The sequence below is a fragment of the Antechinus flavipes genome, chromosome 3 (genome assembly GCF_016432865.1).
Source record: "Antechinus flavipes isolate AdamAnt ecotype Samford, QLD, Australia chromosome 3, AdamAnt_v2, whole genome shotgun sequence".
In the NCBI taxonomy this organism is placed as follows: domain Eukaryota; kingdom Metazoa; phylum Chordata; class Mammalia; order Dasyuromorphia; family Dasyuridae; genus Antechinus; species Antechinus flavipes.
In genome coordinates this window covers 633,036,043-633,057,417 of record NC_067400.1, presented here as the reverse complement: position 1 = coordinate 633,057,417, position 21,375 = coordinate 633,036,043, and the positions used below count along the sequence as shown (strand labels likewise).

Below are 21,375 nucleotides of genomic sequence, written 5' to 3'. Positions count from 1 at the left end.
AAGACCAGTCCGGTCCTGCCCTCGGGCAGCCTCCGATTGCTTCCTCCTAGAGGCCTTGCCCCGGGGGGCTTCCCCATAATCTGTCTCGGTGCTTGCTGGAGCTGCCCCCAGGCCAGTTAAAGTCCCACTGCTGGGCCGGGCCTGGGTCTCCGCTTTCCTAAGCAGGGCAGCTCCATTTCCTAGTGCCGGTTGCTCTGCCCCGGACTCCTGGGCCCCACAGCTGGGTCTGGGACAGGGGTTTCCGTCACTTGCCCAGGGCCACCCAGAGCTGGGATTTAAAGCCGGGTCCCTTCTGATCCCCCCACGGCCTCTGCCCACTCCGCTACGGCCATTTCCAGGGCATTTGGGGCGTGTAAGGCCTGCCCTCGTCCTGCTGCCTTGCGAGGAGGAGGAAAGGGAGGCACGGAGAGAACCATTCTCAAGCCCTGCTTCCACTGGGGGAGGCTCGGACTAACCCAGAGCTAGATTGTGGGTCTGGGCTCCTAGGCCCGGCCCGGCTCAAGGCAGAGGGCTGGCCATCATGTGATGGCTCGCTTTGGCCAGCGCAACAGAGCCAGGCGACGTCTAAAGGCAGGAGAGGGGTCGTGATCTGCACCAGTGGATGGGGGGCAGCCCACAGGGAAGATTCCCAGAGCCCCGAAGTGGCCGAGTAAGGGAGGGACTGCCCAGCTATTTCTCCCCGTCCCCTCTACCCCCCTCGGGCTATTCCTCGAGGAGGTCTAGAGGCTCGTGGGAGCTCGGTCCTGACCTTCTCCCTTCCACCCACGCCCATTCAGGGGCCGCTGAGGATGACAGGCCGTACCTGACGCCCCCAGCTATGAAGTTCAGCCGAAGTCTGTCGGTCCCGGGCTCGGAAGATATTCCCCCACCCCCGACGACGTCCCCGCCTGAGCCCCCTTACAGCACCCCGCCAGCCCCGTCCTCCTCTTCCGGCCGACTCACTCCTTCCCCCCGGGCTGGGCCATTCAACCCAGGGAGCGGAGGCCCTCTGCCTTCCTCCTCCCCCGCCTCTTTCGATGGGCCCACCCTCCCCGACTCCCGGCCTTCGGGCCGAGATAAGGGTCTCTACCACGCAGGGCCGGGAGTTCTGCCTCCAGCCCACCACCATCCCCCGCACCATCACCACCACCATGCCCCGCCCCCGCAACCCCACCACCACCACGCTCACCCGCCGCACCCCCCCGAGATGGAGACCGGGGGCTCCCCGGACGATCCCCCGCCTCGCCTGGCCCTGGGCCCCCAGCCCAGCCTTCGGGGCTGGCGGGGCGGTGGCCCGAGTCCGTCTCCCGGGGGCCCCGGTCCCTCCCCCTCGCACCACGCCGCCGGCGCCGGCGGCGGCGGCGGCGGCTCATCCCCCGCGCCGGCCCTGCGCTATTTCCAGCTCCCGCCCAGGGCGGCCAGCGCAGCCATGTACGTCCCCGCCCGCTCGGGCCGGGGTCGCAAAGGCCCCCTGGTCAAGCAGACCAAGGTGGAAGGGGAGCCCCAGAAGGTCAGCCCCGGGGCGGGCCCAGCCCCGGCGCCCCCGTCGCCAGCAGCCCCGCAGCAGGCGGCCGAGAAGAATTCCATCCCCATCCCCACCATCATCATCAAAGCCCCGTCCACCAGCAGCAGCGGGCGCAGCAGTCAGGGCAGCAGCACGGAGGCCGAGCCCCCGGCCCCGGCCGACGCCGGTCCCTCTCCCGCCTCCCCGGTGCCGGCCCCATCCCCGGGGCCCCCGTCATCTCCTCTGCCCGCTCCGCCCTCGCCCAGCGGCCCCGCCACCCTGGACTTCACCAGCCAGTTCGGGGCTGCCCTGGTGGGGGCGGCCCGGCGGGAGGGGGGCTGGCAGAACGAGGCCCGCCGGCGGTCCACCCTCTTCTTGTCCACCGACGCCGGGGACGAGGACGGCGGGGAGGCCGGCCTGGGCGGCTCGGCTCCGCCGGGGCCGCGTCTCCGGCACTCCAAATCCATAGACGAGGGCATGTTCTCCGCCGAGCCCTACCTGCGCCTGGAGGCGGGCGGTGGCAGTGCCTACGGAGCCTACGGGCCCGGCCGAGCCTACGGCGGCGGCGGCGGCGGCGGCGGCGGCAGCGGGGTCAGTGCCTTCACCAGCTTCTTGCCCCCGCGCCCACTAGTCCATCCGCTCACCGGCAAGGCTCTGGACCCCGCGTCGCCCCTCGGGCTGGCTCTGGCAGCCCGAGAGCGGGCGCTGAAGGAGTCCTCCGAGGGCGGTAGCGGCCTTCCGCAGCCCCCTCCTCGGCCCCCGTCGCCCCGCTATGAGGCCCCCCTCCCCCCACCTCCGCATCCCCACCACGCGCACCCCCTACCCCACCACGAGCCAGTGCTGCGCCTCTGGGGCGCCCCGCCCCCCGAGCCAGGGCGGAGAGAGCTAGGCTACCGGCCTGGGCTCGGGAGCCAGGAGAAGCCCCTGCCCGCGAGTCCCCCGGCGGCGCGCCGCTCCCTCCTGCACCGCCTCCCTCCAGGCCCCCCGGGGGTGGGACCCCTGCTGCTCCAGCTGGGGCCCGAGCCCAGCCCGCTCCCACCTGCGGCCAAGAGCTGGCGGGGAGGCGGCGGCCCCGACGACTCGGAGCGCCTCCCCCTGCACGTGCGCTTCCTGGAGAACTGTGAGCCCCGGGGAGGCGGGCGGGGGGTGCCCTCTGAGGACGCGGCCCCGGGGCCCCCGCAGGCCTCCGCCTCGTCCCCCCGGAGCCGGGAGGAGAACGGGCTGCCCCTGCTAGTCCTGCCCCCGCCCGCCCCGTCAGTGGACGTGGAGGATGGCGAGTTTCTCTTTGCGGAACCACTGCCCCCGCCCCTGGAGTTCTCCAACAGCTTTGAGAAGCCCGAGTCCCCGCTGACGCCCGGCCCTCCGCCCCCGCTGCCCGACCCGCCTTCCGTAGCCACTGCCACCGCTCCGGCCCCGGCCCCAGGCCCTCCCCCCGCGGCGGCCTCCGGCCCGGCACTGGATTCTACCGCGTCCAGCCTGACGTCCTACGACAGCGAAGTGGCCACGCTGACCCAAGGAGCCGCCCCCGGCCCAGGCGACCCCCCTGTTCCCGGGCCCCAAGTTCCCGCGGCGCCCGCGCCCGCGGCCCCCGCGGCCCCCGGCCCGGGCTCAGGTCCTGACCCGCCGCCTGGCACCGACTCGGGCATCGAGGAGGTGGACAGCCGGAGCAGCAGTGACCACCCTCTGGAGACCATCAGCAGCGCGTCCACACTGAGCAGCTTGTCGGCCGAAGGCGGCGGCGGCGGGGGAGGCGGCGGCGGCGGGGGCGGCGGCGGCGGCGGCGGGGGCGGCCCCGAGCTCCTGGACACCTACGTGGCTTACCTGGACGGCCAGGCTTTCGGGGGAGGGGGCGGGGTCGGCCCGCCCTACCCCCCGCAGCTGATGACGCCGTCCAAGCTGCGGGGCCGGGCCCTGCGACCCGGCCCGGGCGGGGGCCTCCGGGATCCGGCCACCCCCACCAGCCCCACGGTGTCCGTGGCGGGCGCAGACGGCCTGCTGGCCCTGAGCGGCTGCGGAGGCCCCCAGCCGCCGGGCTCCTCCGACGCCGACGGGGCGCCAGGTCCCTCGGGAGCGACGTCCCTGCCCCGAAAGCTGCTCCCCTGGGAGGAAGGGCCAGGCCCGCCCCCACCTCCCTTGCCCCCGCTGCCCGGACCCCTGTCCCAACCACCGCCCTCGGCCTTGGCCACGGTCAAGGCGAGCATCATCAGTGAGCTGAGCTCCAAGCTGCAGCAGTTTGGGGGCGCCGCGGCCGGCGGGGCCTTGCCCTGGGCCCGAGGAGGCAGTGGGGGAGGTGGAGACAACCACGGAGGCCCCAGCTATGACCGCACTGCCTCCCTGCAACGGCAAAGGTGAGCTGGAGGCTGAGGCCTCGGGGCGAGGGAGGAACTGGATTCTGGCGGGGGCGGGGGCGGGGGCGGGGGTGCACCTCGTGGGGAAGACTCTGTGTCTCCGTCTCTGTGTCTGTCATTCCGTCTGTCTCTGTGTCTGTCTCTGTCACCCCGTCTGTCTCTCTCCGTCTCTTCCCCGCTGCCCCCAATTCTCTCTTGCTGTCCACCTCTCTCCGTCCCTCCGTTCTTCTCCCCTCCCCCATCGCCGTTTCCGGCTGCCTCGATCTCATTTCCCGTCTGTCCCCCCCCCCCTATTCCGCATCCTTCGTCGCCTTCCCCGCAACTCCCCCCGCACCCGCTCCTACTCTCTCTCATCCCCGTGTCCGCCAATTTGTCCGTGTCCCAGGCTGGCGGATGATCCCCCGTCCTCGCTTCTCTCCAAACCCGTCAGCAGCTTATTCCAGAACTGGCCCAAGCCGCCGCTGCCACCGCTCCCCTCAGGGTCTGGGGTGACCCCGGCATCTGGGGGAACCGGCGCTGGGTCGCCCTCGCCGTCCTCATCTTCATCCAGCCGCCACCTGCAGGGCGTGGACTTTGAAATGCGCCCCCCTCTCCTCCGACGCGCCCCCAGCCCTTCCTTGCTGCCCCCCTCGGACCACAAAGTCAGCCCGGCTCCCCGGCCCTCTTCTCTGCCCATCCTGCCCTCCGGGCCCCTGTATCCCGGCCTCTTCGACCTCCGAGGCTCGCCCACCGGAGGGGCTGGGGGCGCCTCGGACCCCTTCGCTCCCGTCTTCGTGCCCCCCCACGCGGGGATGGCGGGGAGCCTGGGCGGGGCGTTGGCCGGGGCCTCCCGCTCGCTGTCGCCCACCCGCCTGCTCTCCTTGCCCCCGGACAAGCCGTTTGGGGCCAAGCCGCTGGGCTTCTGGACCAAGTTTGACGTGGCCGATTGGCTGGAGTGGCTGGGCCTGGCGGAGCACCGAGCTCGCTTCCTGGACCACGAGATCGACGGCTCCCACCTGCCCGCCCTGACCAAGGAGGACTACGTGGACCTAGGCGTCACGCGGGTGGGGCACCGAATGAACATTGACCGTGCTCTCAAGTTCTTCCTGGAGAGGTGATGGCCGGCCCACCGAGGACCCTCGGGGAGGGCTCTCGCTCCCGGCCCCGCCCCTCCGGAATGCTGGCCAAATGTCACGTGACGCTCCCCTTGCCCTCCCCCTCTCGCCCCCACCCGGGCCGCCCCCTCGCTTCCCACTTGCTCAAGCGGCCGCCGACAGTCATCGCACTGGACACGCGCACCTCAGAGGAGGGGCAGCTGGGACTGGACAGTGTTGCCACAGTGTTGGGCGAAGGAGGGGGAGAAACGAGTGGGAGACGCGTGACCCGCTCCCTCCCGGGGAGATGGCTGAAGCTGGCGGGGGGGGGACTGGAGGGACAAGCGAAAGGAGGGAAGATGTACCCCGACCTCCCCCTCTCCAGGTCCCTGGGAGAGGAGGGAAGAATAGCAGAGCCATAGACGGGGAGCCCCGAGGCTAATCGGAGGAGGGGGGCTCCCTGGGCAGCAGGGGAAGGGGGCGAAACAGGGGTCCCCAATCCCCTCCCCAAGCCCTCGCCTGCCCTCCCCGCCCCCACCCGAGCTCCCAATTCTCTTCTGCCTTCTCTCCCTCCCCAACTATCCTGCCTCCTGGCCTCTTGCACGCTCCTTTGCACGCCCGCTCGCCTATACGCCCCCCCTTCCCTGGGCTGCTATTTTGCACAGATTTGCGCTGTCTCATGCTTTCTTGCACACTCCCCAAGGCGGTGCTTGCAGGTCCCTTCAAGCTGTTGCGACCCGGCTCTCTTGCACGCTCACTCTTTTCTTCCCGTCTTCTACTGGCTCCCATCGTTGTCCCCGGGGACCTTGTGCGCTGCCCGCTGCTCCTCCCCGCCGTCGCCTGCACGCTCGCCCTCCCTCGTGCTCAGGATCCCTGCTCCTTTTGGGTTGCCCTTCCATTTGGCTCTTCCTTCAGGGTCCTCTCCGGTACCAACTGGCTCATCCCCCGTTCCCGGCCGCCTTTCTCTCCTCACGCTCGCACACCTCCGTGCACACCGCCACCTCCCGTCCCCCAGCCCACACTCATACACGTGCTCTGTGGCACACGCACTCATTTTCACGGATTGCTCCTCTCCCCTTCCCCCCCCCCCTTCGGGCCCAGCTCCTCCTCTGCACTTGCTCAATTACTTTTCATAACCCTCACACACACCCGTTCCGGTTCCTCCTCTCCTCACATTCTCCTCTTCCTCTTCTGTCCTGCTTTCCTTGCACACTTACGTCTGTTCCGAACCTTCCCTACACTGCCCCACTTTGTGAGCCGTTCCCTTCCTCGCTCTTCCTATTGCTGGCTCCTCTTGCCCTTTTCTCCCTTTTTCTTGCACGCCCTGCTTACCCATTCGTCTTCTGCCTCTTCCTGCACGTCTTTGCTCTTCCTAACCTGAACTCTTGAGATTTTTTCTCCTTTAGTTTCTTGCACACTCAATCTGTGCTCTCCTTTTGATATGGTTTCTGCTTGCACTCCTTTTAAAACGTCTGCCTCTTTTGCACACTTACTTCCCACTCTGTGTCCCGGGCACTCCGCTTTCACTTCCTCACACAGCTCCAGCACATGCCCTTTTCTCCCCGAGTTCGTTTCCCTCACACTTCTGTTTCTGCTCTTTGCACACTCACCTTTTAGTCCCCCCTCTTTCCACACTTCCTTCTCTCCCAGTGACCCTTCGCAAGTTCCCCTTGCCCCCTACCCTTGCCTGTTTCTCCTGTTCCTGTTCTTGCACGCTCATTGGAGCTTCTCCTCACTTGTAGACTCTGGAGCCCCTGCAGCCCTTCTCTCGGACACTCTCCCTTTCTTCCTGCTCTTTTGGCATGCTTGCTCTCCTCTACGTTCACTCTCCTTGCACACCTGCCTTTTCTCAGATAGTTCCACTTCTTGGATCTCCACTTGGCTGATTCTTCCTAGTTCAGCCTCTCACGTTCCCTTGCTTTCTCCGTCTCTTGCATGATTGTTTCTCTTCCCTCGCCTACCCCCCCCCCCTTCCTAGCATGGCTTTCCCTTTTTCTGCCCCCCCTTACCCACACTTCCTTCCCAATAACAGTTCCCTCAGACCTTGGGGGAGGGGAATTGAAGTCACCCCTCCCCTTACCCTAGGGACCCCTCCCCCACTTCCATGGGGGGAGAAGGACAGCCCCTCTAAGCTTCCCCACACCCACGTTCAGCTGCCAAAGAAGGGAGCTCCCTTTCTTCCCCCTCACTCTAAGCCCACCCTCCCTTCTGCTACCCCCAAATTCCCGGGGGGCTGCTCCGTCCATGGGTGGGGGGGGCTCCCAGCCCTCTTCCCCCTCACCACGTCAGGGATCTGCGGGTTATCTTGTGGGAGGGTTGGGGGGAGGGGGGAGAAGGGGGTGAGGGAATCCGTCCTCCCTCCCTCAAGTCCGTCGTCCGTTGTTCTCCCCCACCCCCGGGGACCCCGCGGTGTTCGTCTATCAAGGGCTTGTTCATTCCGGATGGGCACCGCGGAAGGGGGCGGGGTCAGGGAGGGGGAGGGAGGGGAGAGAGACCCAGGGTGGGATGGGAGGGGGGCGGGGGCGGGTCCGAGCGCGGGGGGAGGTGATACAAAGAAAAAAAACAAAAACCCACAAAAAAAAAGCTCAAATCAAACCCCGAAGAATTGTCTTCCAAAGGGTGGGGGCGGGGGGTGGGGCGGGTGGGAGCAGGACGCCTGGGTTCCTTGGGGGGCGGGGGCGGGGGCAAGAAGGCAGCCGTGCGGTAAGAAGGCGGATTCTGCCACTCTCGAGCTGTACGACCCCGGGCGAGCGACCCGACTTCTCCAGACCTCAGCCTCCCCTTGCGGCCAGGACGGGGTGGGGGGCTCGAGGCTCTCCACGGCCCGAGTCCGCTTCTTTCCACGCCCCTCTCCGGGACCGGGGTCGGGACCCAGGCGTCCGGGCCGAGGCCACTGCAGGGGAGGGGCCGGGGAGGTGGGAACAGACGGGGGTCGTCCCCTCCCTCTCCCCGATTTTGCAAAGAAATGGCTTTTTGTACCGGCTCATTCTTTATAATTAAACTTACAGTATCCACCCTCCCCTCAAGCCCTCACCGCCTCTTTCTAGGGAGGCCCCGCCCCCTTAAATCCCGCCCCGCCCCGTCTGCTCACTCCTTCCGAGACACCCTCGGGACGAGTGCGCAGGCGTGTCTCCGCCCTCAGTCTTCCTCGGTGGGTCCCGCCCCCAGGGCTTCGAGCATGCGCCGTCGGGCCAGGGCTCGGCGCAGGTGCAGGCGGTAGTCTCCGAGCAGGAGTTCGTCGTGGCGCGCTAGGGGGTGGAGGATCCCGCGGGGTCGGAGCCCCGAGCGCAGCAGGCGCGAGCGGGTCTGGAAGTCCGTGACTGTGATGAGCCACCTGCGGCGGGAGGGTGTGGCTGCCGGGCGGCCCCTCTCAGCCACGCGCGCCCCGAGCCTTGGCGAGGCTGCCGACTCAGTTTCCCCGTCTCAAGCCTTCCCCTCTGCCTCCCCCCTCCCGGGGTCCTCCCCTTCGCACCCCACGCGCTTCCCCTTTGGGAGAAGCCCGACACCCCCAGCCCCACCCCCGGTCTCGCAGCTCCGGGATCTCTAAGCACCCTGAGGATGGGGCTCGAGCTCCTGGAGTCCTCCTGGAGGGTCTCGTCTCCTTGTCCCAAAGCCCCGTCCCTGCTCACGCACAGGATGTCTCCCTGTCAGGGGGTCACTCGCTCCCTAGATCCCCACTAAGTCATAGCTCACTCCCTGTGTCCCCTCCGTAAGGTCTCCATGCCCTATAAAATGGGGGGGGAGGTCACAGCGTTCTGCGCCTCAGTTTCCTCATCTGTGAAATGATCGCGTTGGTCTCAATCACTCCTGAGAAACTTTCCCCCTCTAAAGCTGTGACCGGATCTCTGAGACATCAGAAGCCTGGGATCCCCCTGTCCGGAATCAGCTTAACGGTCGCCCGTGGCCTTCCTTGGTGACCGCTCCATCAGCCCCCATGTCCCTCCTCGGTCCCAGAATCATTCCCGGCTGCCCGCTCAGTTATGGGGCACTCTCTGTGTCTTTGGTCAATGGGGGGGTCCCTCCTTGTATCGTTGGTAAAGGGGGCGGGTCACTTCACGTCCCTGGTCTATCCCAGGGTCGCCACGAGTCCGTTCTCGGACTCGGGGTCACTCCCGGTCTCTTCCGTCGGTCAGCCGGTCACTTCCCCTGGCCCTGCCGGCTTAGTCCCCGGACTCCCCGTGGTTCCTGAGGGCTGGGCCGAGTCACTCACCGGTCCTTGCGCCCGGCCGTCCCGCAGATAACGTTCATGTTCTCGTAGCGGATGCTGCTCACGCGCCCACTCTCTAGGGCGTCTGGGACCTCAGCCTCCAGGGCGTTCAGCAAGTCCAGGTGGGTGAAGTCGTACTCAGGCTAAGGGAGGGGAGAGAGACCTCGGGCCTGGATTCCAAAGTTGGGCACTAGCTCCCTTCGGGGGGCGGGGCTGCCAAAGGCCCCGCCCCCTTTCTTTAACTGGAGCTCTCCCTCTGCTAGAGGGCTTGGGTCCGAGGCGGGGCTCCCGGGGCCAGCGGGGATCAGGAGGGGGTAATGGGAATCAAAGAGAGATCAGGCTCACCGCAGTCTCCATGCACAAGCAGAGGGGCTGGGCTGGGGGTGGGCTGGGGAACTTTCGGATGCATGGGAGCTCCCGGTCCAGAGCCTCATACTCCGCTAGGATCTGACGAACCTGAAGCTTCCTGGGAAGTTTGGTGGAAGGGGATGGAGGTAGAAAAGATCAAGGATCAAAAGTGGGAACTCAGGTCGGGCAAATGTTGGGAACCAGTCAGGGTCTTGGTGGGCGGTGGTCGGATGGGGGGATACCCACGTTGGGACAAAAGTCGGGGACTAGAAAGCCAGAGCTAGGGCCAGATACGGAGATCCCAAGGTTACGGTCAGAGGCCCTGCAACTCACGAAGATTTGATGGTTCTGCCCAGGCTCCGGACCTGAACGTCTTCTGGCGTCTCCAGATCCATGAGCAGTGGCCCTGCTCCTAGAGACAGAGCCGAGGCTGATCGGTCCCTCCCAACCATTTCCGTTTTCCCTTTCGCTCCCGCTTGACCCTGTAGCAGCCCCCTTCCCAGTCTCCCATCATCCCGGGAGGCCCCCAGATTCCGAGGACTCACCTTCCTGCTGCTGCTGCTGCGGTGGTGGTGACTGCTGCTGCGGGGGGGACTCCTGCTCCTTCGGTGACAGCGGCCGCGGCTGCGGTTCCGGCTGCTGGGGGGGCTGCGGCTGCGGCGGCTGTGGTGGTGACTGCTGCTGCTGCATCTGTGGATAATGGTGGGGAGAGAGAGAGGTCGCGGAGGGCCCTAGCCCCGACCCGGTCAGTCCTCCCGAGACCTGACAGAAAGCAGGGACGGTACAGCCCGGAGGGGCCCCCTTGGATGGGAATCTACATGGGGCACTGGCTCGCCTGCCTCAGTGAGACACCCATCTCTTCCACCCCCCCACCCTCTGAATTTCTCTGGTCTCATCCTATCTCTCCCACGTTATTTTCCCTTCCCCCCATTTTCTTCCCTCTCCACTTTTTCCATTTTCTCTACCTTCCTTCTATTTTTCTCTCCCTTTTTCCCTTTTTCATCTTTGACCCTCCTTTTCCTCCATGTTTTTTTCATTTCTTTCAGTCATCTTTCTCCTCTCTTCCCATTTAGACCCTCTCTCCCCCATCTTTCCTCATCTCTCCATCTTTCCCCATCTCTCATCTCTCCTCATCTTTCTCTATGTTACTCCATCTCTTCCCATGCCTCTTTGTCTCTCCCATCACTCCCATCTCACTCAGAAATAAACAAACAGAAAAGATTCAAACAGAAAATAGATTCTAATGGAGGGGGGAGGGGCAGGCTGGAGCACCTGGACACCTAGGTCCCAAAGGGAAGCTAGGAACTTGGGAATAGATTGAGCCCCTGAAGTGGAGGCAGACCCCTAAGTCAGTCATCCGGTCACTTCATGCCCTCTCTGGTGCTGTCCCCAAAGACTGGGTAGGAACTGGGAGTCTAGACAACCTCCAGTACGGAAGAAAGGACCAGAGGTGAAAGCCTCTGCTGTCCCCAAAGACTGGGTGGGAACTGGGAGTCTAGACAACCTCCAGTACGGAATAAAGGACCAGAGGTGAAAGCCTCTGCTGTCCCCAAAGACTGGGTGGGAACTGGGAGTCTAGACAACCTCCAGTACAGAAGAAAGGACCAGAGGTGAAAGCCTCTGCTGTCCCCAAAGACTGGGTGGGAACTGGGAGTCTAGACAACCTCCAGTACGGAAGAAAGGACCAGAGGTGAAAGCCTCTGCTGTTCCCAAAGATTGATCGAAACTAGAACCTCTGAGCCAGCTGGGCCAGGGTTTCTACGAGTCACACACCCCAGGGAACAATGGGGGTCTGTGTCTTCCCAGCCTGTCAGGCTTTCTCTGGTCTGGGTCTGGGTCTAGTTTCCCAAACCGCGGCTCTCTTCCACTCTCCCCTAATTGTGTTATTTAGCTTTTCTGGATCTCAGCCTTTCGCCCTCGGTCTCTACTTCTGTCTCCCCTTAGCACCCCAAATTTCTCTCTATTCACTAGGACTCTACAATTATCTCTGGAAGGGTGTGTGGGGGTGTGTGTGTGGGGGTGTCAGTGTGTGTGTGTGTGTGTGAGAGAGAGAGTGTGTGTATGTCAGTGTGAGTGTGAGTTGTCTTTCTGCCCAGTTCATTCTTTGAGCCTAGTTTGGGGACCTTGTTTTTAATCTCTCCACTGTTAGCCCATCCCTGGGCCTTCCATAGCCCTTTGTCTCTGTTTTCAATTATGTCTCTCAGTCTCTATTCTTCAGTGCCTTCTGTCTTCATCTTCCTCCTCTGGTGTTCTGTGTGGGTCTAACTCTGTGTCCCTTCTCTTCATTGTCTTTTTTTTTTCCTGAGGCAATTGGAGTTGTGACTTGCTAGGAAGTGTCTAAAGCCAGATTTGAACTCAGGTCCACCTGACTTCAGGGCTGGTGCTCTATCCACTGTCCCACCTAGCTACCCCCTTTGTTTTATTCTTGTTCTCCACCATCTTATAAACTATGTCTTTCTGAGACATTGCTTTCTTATTTTTTAACTCCTGTCCACACATAATTCTTCATAAATAGTCCCCTGCCCTATTTTCTCTGTCTCTGTCTCTGTGTGTGTCTCTCTCTGTCTCTGTGTCTCTCATTCTGTCTTTGGGTCTCTGTCTCTCTCTGTCTCTGTGTCTCTGGGTCTCATCATCTGGGGTTCCATTTCTCCCGGTCTTTCTTTGGGTACACATCTCTGTCCCTGTATTCCTATCCTCGATTGCCACAATTTCTTTTTCCCTCTACCGCCTTCTCCGTCCCTGGCCCAGTCTGTGCCATTCAGCATTTCCCTCAGGACAGAAATGGTGTCAGAGGTGCACGGGTAAGCCAGGCCCCTGCCCACCAGGCCACGGGGCTCCGAGTGGCCGGGCTGTCTGAGGCTGTGTGAGCGACCTGAATCTCCAGGTGTGTCTGTGTGTAAGTTTGTGGGATTATCAGCATCTGTCTCTACTAAGCTGGATCTCGACTGTTTCTAGCAATGTGTGTGAGTGTGTGTATGTGTATGTGTGAGTGTGTGTGTCTGAGTGTGTGCTTGTGTATGTGAGTGTGTGTGAATGTGCGAGTGTGTGAGTGTGTGTTTGTGTATGTGGTTTTGTATGTGTGTGTGATTGTGAGTGTAAGTATGTGAGTGTGTGTTTGTGTATGTGAATGTGAGTGTATGTATGAGTGTGTAAGTGTGAGTGTGTATGTGATTGTGTTTGTGTGAGTGTGTTTAAGTGTCTGAGTGTGTGTTTGTGTATGTGGATGTATGTGTGTGTGTCTGTCTGAGTGTGTGTATGTGAATGTGAGTGTGTTTGAGTGTGTGTGATTGTGTTTATGTGTGTGTGTGATTGTGTTTGTGTGAGTGAGTGTGATTGTGTTTGTGTGAATGAGTGTGTGATTGTGCTTGTGTGAATGAGTGTGTGTGATTGTGTTTGTGTGAATGTGTATGTAAGTGTGTTTGTGTGAGTATGCGTAAGTGTCTGAGTGTGTGTGTATGTGAATGTATGTGTGTGTGTAAGTGTGAGTGTGTATGTGATTGTGTTTGTGTGAGTGAGTGTATGTGATTGTGTTTGTGTGAGTGTGTGTGTGTGAAGATGCTTTTCTCTGAGTACCTGTGACATTTCTGAGCGGGCCTTGCCTCAGTGGCAGGGGAAGTCTGTGGGTCTAAGCAAACCTGTGAATTCTCATCCCTGCTTCTCCTCTGTATGTGAATGTATATGTGAGTGTGTATGTGATTGTGTTTGTGTGAGTGTGTGATTGTGAGTGTGTATGTCTGAGTGTGTGTGTATGTGAATGTGAGTGTATGTGTTTGTGTGATTGTGTGTGTGATTGTTTGTGTGAGTGTGTGTGCGATTGTGCTTGTGTGAGTGTGTGTGATTGTGAGTGTGTGTCTGAGTATGTGTGTATGTGAATGTATGTGTGAGTGTGTGTGTCTGAGTGTGTGCTTATGTATGTGAGTGTGTGTGACTGTGCGAGTGTGTATGAATGTGTGTTTGTGTATGTGTTTTTGTATATGTGTGTGATTGTGAGTGTGTGTAAGTATCTGAGTGTGTGTTTGTGTATGTGGATGTGAGTGTATGTATGAGTGTGTGTGTAAGTGTGAATGTGTATGTGATTGTGTTTGTGTGAGTGTGTTTAAGTGTCTGAGTGTGTGTTTGTATATGTATGTGTGAGTGTGTGTAAGTGTGAGTGTGTATGTGATTGTGTTTGTGTGTGATTGTGTGTGTGTCTGAGTGTGTGTATGTGAATGTGAGTGTATGTGTTCATGTGTGTGTGATTGTGTTTGAGTGAGTGTGTGTTTATGTATGTGTTTGAGTGTGTGTGATTGTGTTTGTGTTCATGTGAGTGTGTGTGATTGTGTGTGTGTCTGAGTGTGTATGTGAATGTGAGTGTATGTGTTCATGTGAGTGTGTGTGATTGTGTTTGTGTAAGTGTGTGTGATTGTGTTTGTGTGAGTGTGTATGTGTGTGTGAGTGTGTGTGTATGTGAATGTGAGTGTATGTGTTCATGTGAGTGTGTGTGATTGTGTTTGTGTGAGTGAGTGTGTGTGTGTGTGTGTGTGTGTGTGTGTGTGTGTGAATATGCTTTTCTCTGAGTACCCGTGACGTTTCTGAGCGGGCCTTGCCTCAGTGGCAGGGGAAGTCTGTGGGTCCAAGCAAACCCGTGAATTCTCATGCCCGCTTCTCCCTGAGCGGACGGCTCTCCGCTCCCGTGCCTTTGCTCTCTCTGCGGGCTGGTCTGTGTGTACACAAATGTTTCTTCAACTGTCTCTATGTACACAGGAGTCTCTCTGTTTGTCCCTCTGGCTTTCTCTGCATGCTGTGTCTCTGAGTCTCTGACACTGCCCACGGGTCAATCTTAAAGTTTGAAGGCACAAGTTCCAGTCCTTGCTCCGACCCCAGCTATGTGACTCTGAATGAGTCCTTTCCCCCTCAAAGAACCTCAGTTTTCTCTCCTGTAAAATGGGGATAGCAATTATTCTGCACTATTTTCCTCCCTCAAAGGGCTGTTGGGGCTATGTGTGAAAAAAGTTTTCTACCTTAAACTCCCTAGAGATGGCGGCTGGGATTACGTGTCCCCCTCCTTAGTCACACCTATCTGGTCCTCACAACAGTCATGGGAAGTGTGGGACAGGTTGATTGTTCCCATATAGTCTCAGAGAAGACTAAGGCAGGCCCCCGGACAGGCCCCCACAGTCTAGCTCTCGAGTTTCCTCCCCCTCCCCCTGGGGGACTTAGGCCCCCACCACGCACCCTCAGTCTCTAGCTTCCTATCTTCCCCCCTCCTCAATCTAGGACTCTGACTTCCTATCTCCCCTTCCTCTCCAGCCTCTAGCTTTCTCTCTCCCCTCCCCACCCCTATGGCTTCCCATCCTCTCTCCTCTGACCTCCCCCACTCCTTGCCACCCCAGGTCCCTCAGGGTTTGTGTACTGGGAGCCCCCTACCCACCAGGCCCAGACACAGTCCCGGGAGTTCAGGGTGAGACAGGGAGAGCTGGGTCAGTGGGCCAGGCTTTGAAGCCTTAAGTGGAAGGAGGAGGAGGAGAAAGGAGGAGAATCTGAGCCCAAGAAGATGTGAACTCTTTGAGAACCAAAATGGTCTGGGGGGGAACGAGAATGGTCTGGGGGTGGAGAACCAGAATTGTCTGGGTAGGGGAGAACCAGAATGGGGGGGGACCAGAATGATGGGGGAGGGAGGTGAGAACCAGAATGGTCTGGGGGGGGGTTGAGAACCAGAATGGTCTGGGGGAGGTGAGAACCAGAAAGGTCTGGGGGGGGGTGAGAACCAGAAAGGTCTTGGGGGGAAAACCAGAATGGCCGGGGGGGAACCAGAATGGTCTGGATGAGGGGAGAACCAGAATTGGGGGGGAGAACCAGAATGATGATTGGGGGGGATGAGAAGCAGAATGGTCTTGGGGGAGTGAGAACAAGAATGGTCTGGGGGAGGTGAGAACTAGAATGGTGTGGGGGGGTGAGAACAGGATGGTCTGTGGTGGGGGGATCAGGAATGGTCTGGGTGAGGGGAGAACCAGAATGGTCTGGGGGGGGAGAGAACCAGAATAGTCTTGGGGGGAAAACCAGAATGGTCTGGGGGTGGAGAACCAGAATTGTCTGGGTGAGGGGAGAACCAGAATGGGGGGGGGGACCAGAATGATGGGGGAGGGAGGTGAGAATCAGAATGGTCTGGGGGGGGTGAGAACCAGAAAGGTCTTGGGGGGAGAACCAGAATGGCCGGGGGGGAACCAGAATGGTCTGGGTGAGGGGAGAACCAGAATTGGGGGGGGGGAGAACCAGAATGATGATTGGGGGGGATGAGAAGCAGAATGGTCTTGGGGGGGTGAGAACAAGAATGGTCTGGGGGGAGAACCAGAATGGTCTGTGGGGGGGGAACCAGGAATGGTCTGGGTGAGGGGAGAACCAGAATGGTCTGGGGGGGGAGAACCAGAATGGTCTGGGGGTGAGAACCAGAATTGTCTGTGTGTGTGTGTGGGGGGGGGGGGTTGAAAACCAAAATGGTCTTGAGGGGAGAACCAGAATGGTCTGGGGGAGGGGGGTTGAAAACCAGAATGGTCTGCGGGGTCTGGCTTTGGCTTTTCAGCACTTAGGACAGTGCCTGGCACACAGTAGGTGATTTCTCCGCTGAGTTTCCAGTCCTCAGAGCGCGTGCTTGGGCAGGGGGCGGCGGCGGGAGCACTGACTGCGGTCTGGATGTTTCAGGTTCCAGGGCAGGCTCCGAGGCCTGGGTCTCTGAGGGGAAACGGGTTTAGTTCGAGAACTCGATTAAGGCAGGAAGACGCTTTGCTCCCTGTGTGTCGGGGGCGGGGGGGCGAGGAAGGGGGGGGCGAAAACTCCTGGTCCTTGGGGGAAGAGGAGGAACGACTGAGGAGCCAGGACGCCTGGTACCTGAGAGGCGGGGGCGGGGGGGGGTAGGATGCCGGTAGGGGAGGGCAGTACGCCGGGGTCCCCGCAGAGTAGGGGTGGGGCCGGGATGCCGGGGTCCGATCCTCGGGCTGAGGCTGGAGCGGGGGGCTGGGGGCGGAGCCGCCAACCTGCGGGCTAGGGGGGCGGGGGCGGAGCCGGGCCGGGGCTGCGGCGGCGGCTGCGGCGGTGGCGGCTCCGGCTCCGGCTCCGGCTCCGGGTGAGTGTCCCTGCGCTGCCCCCCCGCAGGCCCTGCCAGGGCCGGGGGCGAGTGGCGGAGGGGCGGGGGGGCGGGGGGCGACCTCTCCCGGGGCTTCCCCCGTACCTGGGGGAGGGGCGGGCGCCTCCAGCCCCCGGGCGTCCTCGGTCCCCCCGGGCCGCGGGCCGGCACAGCCTCGGAATCTCAGGTGCTTCTCTGGCTCGCCGCCTCCCAGCCCCAGCCCGGGCTCCCAGCCCGGCGAGGCAGCCCTGGAGGCGATGCAAACTCCATTTCCCAGTAGGCCTCGGGGCCGGACTGCCCCCACTCGCCTGGCCCAGAGCCCCGGGGCCTGCTGGGAAATGGAGTCCCCGATCCCGATCCCGGGAAGGGGGCCGCGGGCTGCGGGCTGATTGGGGGTGCGGGGCACTCGGTATCCCGGCGGAGGGGAGAGCTGGCGGGCCCAGGAGCTCTGCGGAGGAAAAGGTTCCCTCCCGTCCGCGGCTGCCGCGTGAGAACAGAGCCGGGCTGAGGCTCCCTTCTCCTCCCTCCCCCAGGTCCTGTGGCATCTCCCGGAACGTGGGGGACCGGGCTGGGGGGGTCGTCTCCCCTCCGCTCTCCCCAATGGGCTCTTCCCGCCCGCCCCGAATGCCCCCTAGGACTCGGCAGGAATAAGGACAAGGTGAGCGCCCCCGTGATCCCGACGCCCTCCCTCGGTCCCCTCCGCTACCTCCGGTCTGCACACCCCTCTCTCTCTCTCCTCGGCTGGCTCCCAGGCTGTCCATCCCCCATCTCCGTCTGCGGTCATCCCTCTGTGCTGTCCCCGCCGTTCCCTCGCCAGTCTCCTCACCTATTTACCCTGCCTCTTACTCCTGCCGGCAGGGTCCCCTCAGAGCCCACCTGGCCGGCCCTCCCCATCTTGCCCGGCCCTTTGTCCACTTGCCCATCCCTTCCGCGGCCCCTCTTTTCCCAGCCTTAACCCCTGTCTCCTCGTCCTGCCGTCCCCTCCTCTATCTCCCCGTCTGTCCAGCCTTTGCCTCCTGCCTCCTTGGCCATCCCCTCTTTCTGAGTCTTTGGTCTACTGCCTCCCTAGCTCCCCATCTGTCTAAACTTTCTTCCCCCATCTGTCCACCTTTTATCTGTGTCCCTTCCCTTCCCCCTGTCCCGACTTCCTGTCTACCCCTTTCTCTGTGCGCCATGCCCCTCCCTGCCTTGTACCTTTGCCATTCACCTCCCTCCCTTTGCCATTTCTGTTCCCTTTCTGTTACTTGTCCGGCCCTGTCTTGGCCCATAGAGAATGGCCCAACCCTGCCCCCTCCCCTCGTCCTGCCCTGGCTCTCCAGCTGCCCCCGATCTTTGTCCTCCCGTCCATGTAGGGAAACTCCGGCTGCTGCTCTGGCCACTCGGACGCAGGCCCTCCACACTCTGGGTCCCTCTGCCTCCTGGCACGTTCCCTCTGGGTTTGTCACCCTTATCTTCTTGCTGTCTGGCTGTTCTCTCGCCTCCTCCTCCGAAGGGCCCTTGTCTTTGCCCATTTCCCCTCTAATCAATCTGCCCATTCCCTGTTTCTGTCCCCCAGAGTCCATCCTTTCTCATGTCCTCGTCTACCCCTTATTTCTGCTCTTTTGCTCCAAGTCCCCTTCCTTGTCCCCATGTCCCACTCCTCACCCCCCTCCCCATTCAGTTGCCCAGACCTTGATGATCCTCTTTTGGGTCCCTTTTACTCCATCCCCGTCTTTCTGTGTCTGACCATCCCTTCTGTAGGTCTTCCTGCCTGCCCCCCCCCCATCCTTTCTGCCTAAGCATCCCTTCTGGCTGTCCTCTCCGTCCATTCCTTCTCTTCCATCCCTTTCTCTTTCCTCCGTTCATGCTTCGTGTCGATCCCTCGTGTCTTCATTTGTCTACCCTTCTCCTGCCCACCATCTCTGGAGTCTGTCCCCATGGGTCCTCCTCCCATCTGCCCATCGTTATCTCCATTTTCCTATTAGACCGTTCCTTTACCTTGTCTATTTTTTAAAAATCTTTCTCGCTTTCCTTTGGTCTTTCTTTATATCCAGCCTCCCTCCTATCCCCCAGTCAGCCAACTATTGTCTCCCTCTCCTTCTGTTTACCCCTTCAGTGTCTCCCTATCTGTCCGTCTCGGATGTCTATTCCCAAGTAGCCATATCCATTTTCCTCTGCTATCTCCCAGTCTTCCTAACCTTTATCTCTGTTTCCCAATCTGGCCTTTTCCTGTTCCCTCATCTCTTCTTCGTGTCCCCGTCTGGCCTCCTCCTGTCCCACCATCTGTCTAAACTTTCTCTCTGTCATCTTCCTTCCTGTTTACCCCGTATCTCAATCTCCCCGTCCATTCCCCTGCTCCTCTTGTCCGTCCATCCCTTATTTCTCTCCCCTTTTCCTGTTGCTATCCATTCCAGTCTCCCGTATCCCCATCCAACTAAACTTTATGTGTTTGCCCTAAGCGCCTCACCTTACTGAGGCTTCCCCTATTTCTGGTCCTTTGCCTCTTAACTTGCCCCCAGCTGTCCCACTATGTCCATCTCTTGGTTCTGTACCCACTATGTTCTTCCCTCTACCCCCCTTAATTCCATTTCCCCTTATTTCTCTCTCTGTCTCTCTCTTTCTCTGTCTCCGTCTCTCTCTCTGTCTCCGTCTCTCTCTCTCTGTCTCCGTCTCTCTCTCTCTCTCTCTCTCTCTCTCTTTGTCTCTGTATCTCTGTCTCTGTCTCTGTTTCTCTCTGTCTCTCTCTGTCTCTGTCTCTCTCTCCTTTTTTTCCAGGACAGGACACCCAGCAGCCATGTCAGGGGACTATGAGGATGACCTTTGTCGCCGGGCTCTGACCTTAGTCTCTGACCTGTGCTCCCGGATCCAGGATGCTGATGAAAAATGCCAGGAGTTTTGGCGGATCCGAGGCTATCCGCGGCCCTCAGATGCAGGTCTGTCTCCCGGAAGAGCCCCTGGGCGTGTTCTCACCCTCCCGAGCCCGTTCTCACCCTCCGGAGCCTGTTCTCACCCTCCTGAGCCCTCCTGACTCCCCGCTTTCCCCACCTGCTGCACACTGGCTTTAAGACAAGGGCTTTCCCAGGACTTTGAAGGCAGCCAGAAGGGGGGGGCTTCCAGCTTTCCCCGGGGGGGCTTTGGGAAAGAGTTCTCGATTGGGATTCCAAAGAGCCGGGTTGCCAGTCTCCCCGAGCCGGGAGTCCTGGGATGAGCCACTGTCCCTGGGCTTCCAAGGGGCCCGTTAGTGAACCTGCTCTGGACTAGATGCCTTGGCGATGGTTTCCAGCTCTCAGTGTTATCCCATAATCCCCTTGTCTTAGCTTCCCAGCTTCCCCTTTGAAGGGAAGTCCTCCATGTTCCCTTTCATCCTGCCCCGTGTCACCGCCACCGCCTCCCGGCTGGACGTGGAGGAAGGGGAGGGCCGCTGTTTGATTCGCACTCCCTCTGCCTTTTGCCTCTCTGTGTCCCGCCGCCCCCCAGACAGTCCCTCCATCTGGCTGAATGTGAATCAGTCAGAGGCCCCCAAAGAGCTAGGGACGGGAGAATTAAGGAAGGAGACGAGACAGGAGCAAGAAGGGCCCCGTCCCCTCGCAGGCGTGGGCCGCGCTCGGCCGTCCTCACGGGAGACCCCCCGCCTCTCCCCCCTGCAGACATCTCGGTGAGCCTGCTCTCGGTGATCGTGACCTTCTGTGGCATTGTCCTGCTGGGTGTCTCGCTCTTCGTGTCATGGAAGCTGTGCTGGGTGCCCTGGCGGGACAAGGGGGGCTCGGCCCCCGGGGGCGGCCCGCTTCGCAAGGATCCTGGGGCCGGCCTGGCGGGGCTGGTGGGTGGCGGGGCCGGTCACCACCTGGGGCCTGGCCTGGGGGGCCCACACCACCTCCTGGGTGGGCCCCACCACCATCCCCCCTTCTCGGAGCTGCTAGAGACTGGAGGGGTGGGGGGCCCCGAGCCCCCAGAACCATCCTACCTGGACATGGACTCTTACCCAGATGCTGCGGCCGCCGCCGCCGCCGCCGTGGCCGCTGGGGTCAAGCCCAGCCAGACGTCGCCTGAGCTGCCCGCCGATGGCAGCGCTGGGACTGGTGGGGGGCTCCTCCTAGTGCCCCCTGGGGGAGGTGGGCTTCCCAGTGCTCAGTCCCACCAGCAGGTCACCAGCCTGGCCCCTCCAGCGAGGTAAGAAGCAGCCCGTGGCTCTGCCTCTGCCTTGATGTCTTTGTCTCTTTCTCCATCCCTCTGCCTTCTCCTGCTCTTTCCTTTTCTTCCTGGCCCTGCCTCAAGCTCTGGGTTTTCTCTTCAATAAGCGTCTTCCGCTATCCTTCTGTACGTCCCTTTACAACTCTCTCTCTCTGTGTCTCTCTCTGTCTCTGTCTCTCTTGTCTCCTCTCTCTCATTTCTGTCTCCCTGTCTCTCTCTGTCTGTCTGTCTGTCTCTCTGTATTTTGTCTCTCTCGTCTCATCTTTGTGTCTTTCGTCTCTCTTTTGTCTCATATTTCTTTCATCTTATCTATCTCTCTGTCTCTCTCCTCTCTCCTCCCCCCTCCCCATCTCTTTTGTCTCTCTCATCTCATTTCTGTCTCTATCTCTCATCTCATCTCTCTCTCATCTCATCTCTGTCTCTCTTGGTCTCTCCCTCTGTCTCATATTATCTTTTTCTCTCTGTCGCTGTCTCGTCTCATCTCTGTCTCTCCTGTTTCTCTGTCTCTGTGTCTCTATCTCTCTCCCTCTCAGCATTTCCCTCCCTCTCTCTCTCTGTGTGTCTCTCTGTCTCTGTCTCTCTCCTCTCTCTCTTTCTCTCATCTCATCTCTAGCTCGCTTGTCTCATCTCTGTCTCTTTCTCTCTCT

At 60.8% G+C, this 21,375-nt stretch overlaps 3 protein-coding genes across 5 annotated transcripts in view; 2 read left to right on the top strand and 1 right to left on the bottom strand.

The window, feature by feature from the left end:
* SHANK1 (SH3 and multiple ankyrin repeat domains 1) overlaps positions 1 to 7,923 on the top strand; it is an 83,856-nt gene extending 75,933 nt beyond the window's left edge. For both annotated transcript variants that reach the window (XM_051990285.1, XM_051990284.1), the window contains 2 exons: positions 777 to 3,831; positions 4,217 to 7,923. In XM_051990285.1, the coding sequence (XP_051846245.1) occupies positions 777 to 3,831; positions 4,217 to 4,928 (3,767 nt within the window). In that variant the 3' untranslated portion in view covers positions 4,929 to 7,923. The remainder of the gene's footprint in view (positions 1 to 776; positions 3,832 to 4,216) is intronic.
* C3H19orf81 (chromosome 3 C19orf81 homolog) lies at positions 6,526 to 17,188 on the bottom strand. Its single transcript, XM_051990317.1, has 7 exons — positions 16,664 to 17,188; positions 16,034 to 16,167; positions 10,005 to 10,149; positions 9,793 to 9,871; positions 9,457 to 9,577; positions 9,115 to 9,254; positions 6,526 to 8,238 (listed from the first exon to the last, which is right to left on the bottom strand). Exons 3-7 carry the CDS (start codon positions 10,147 to 10,149, stop codon positions 8,043 to 8,045), a joined length of 681 nt encoding a protein of 226 aa, XP_051846277.1. The 5' UTR covers positions 16,034 to 16,167; positions 16,664 to 17,188; the 3' UTR covers positions 6,526 to 8,042.
* SYT3 (synaptotagmin 3) overlaps positions 17,013 to 21,375 on the top strand; it is a 13,245-nt gene continuing 8,882 nt past the window's right edge. Inside the window, exons 1-3 of one of the 2 annotated variants that reach the window (XM_051990300.1) lie at positions 17,013 to 17,216; positions 19,318 to 19,470; positions 20,185 to 20,707. In XM_051990300.1, the coding sequence (XP_051846260.1) occupies positions 19,332 to 19,470; positions 20,185 to 20,707 (662 nt within the window). In that variant the 5' untranslated portion in view covers positions 17,013 to 17,216; positions 19,318 to 19,331. Of the gene's footprint in view, positions 17,217 to 19,312; positions 19,471 to 20,184; positions 20,708 to 21,375 lie in introns of both variants that reach the window. The other variant, XM_051990299.1, reaches the window with a different exon arrangement.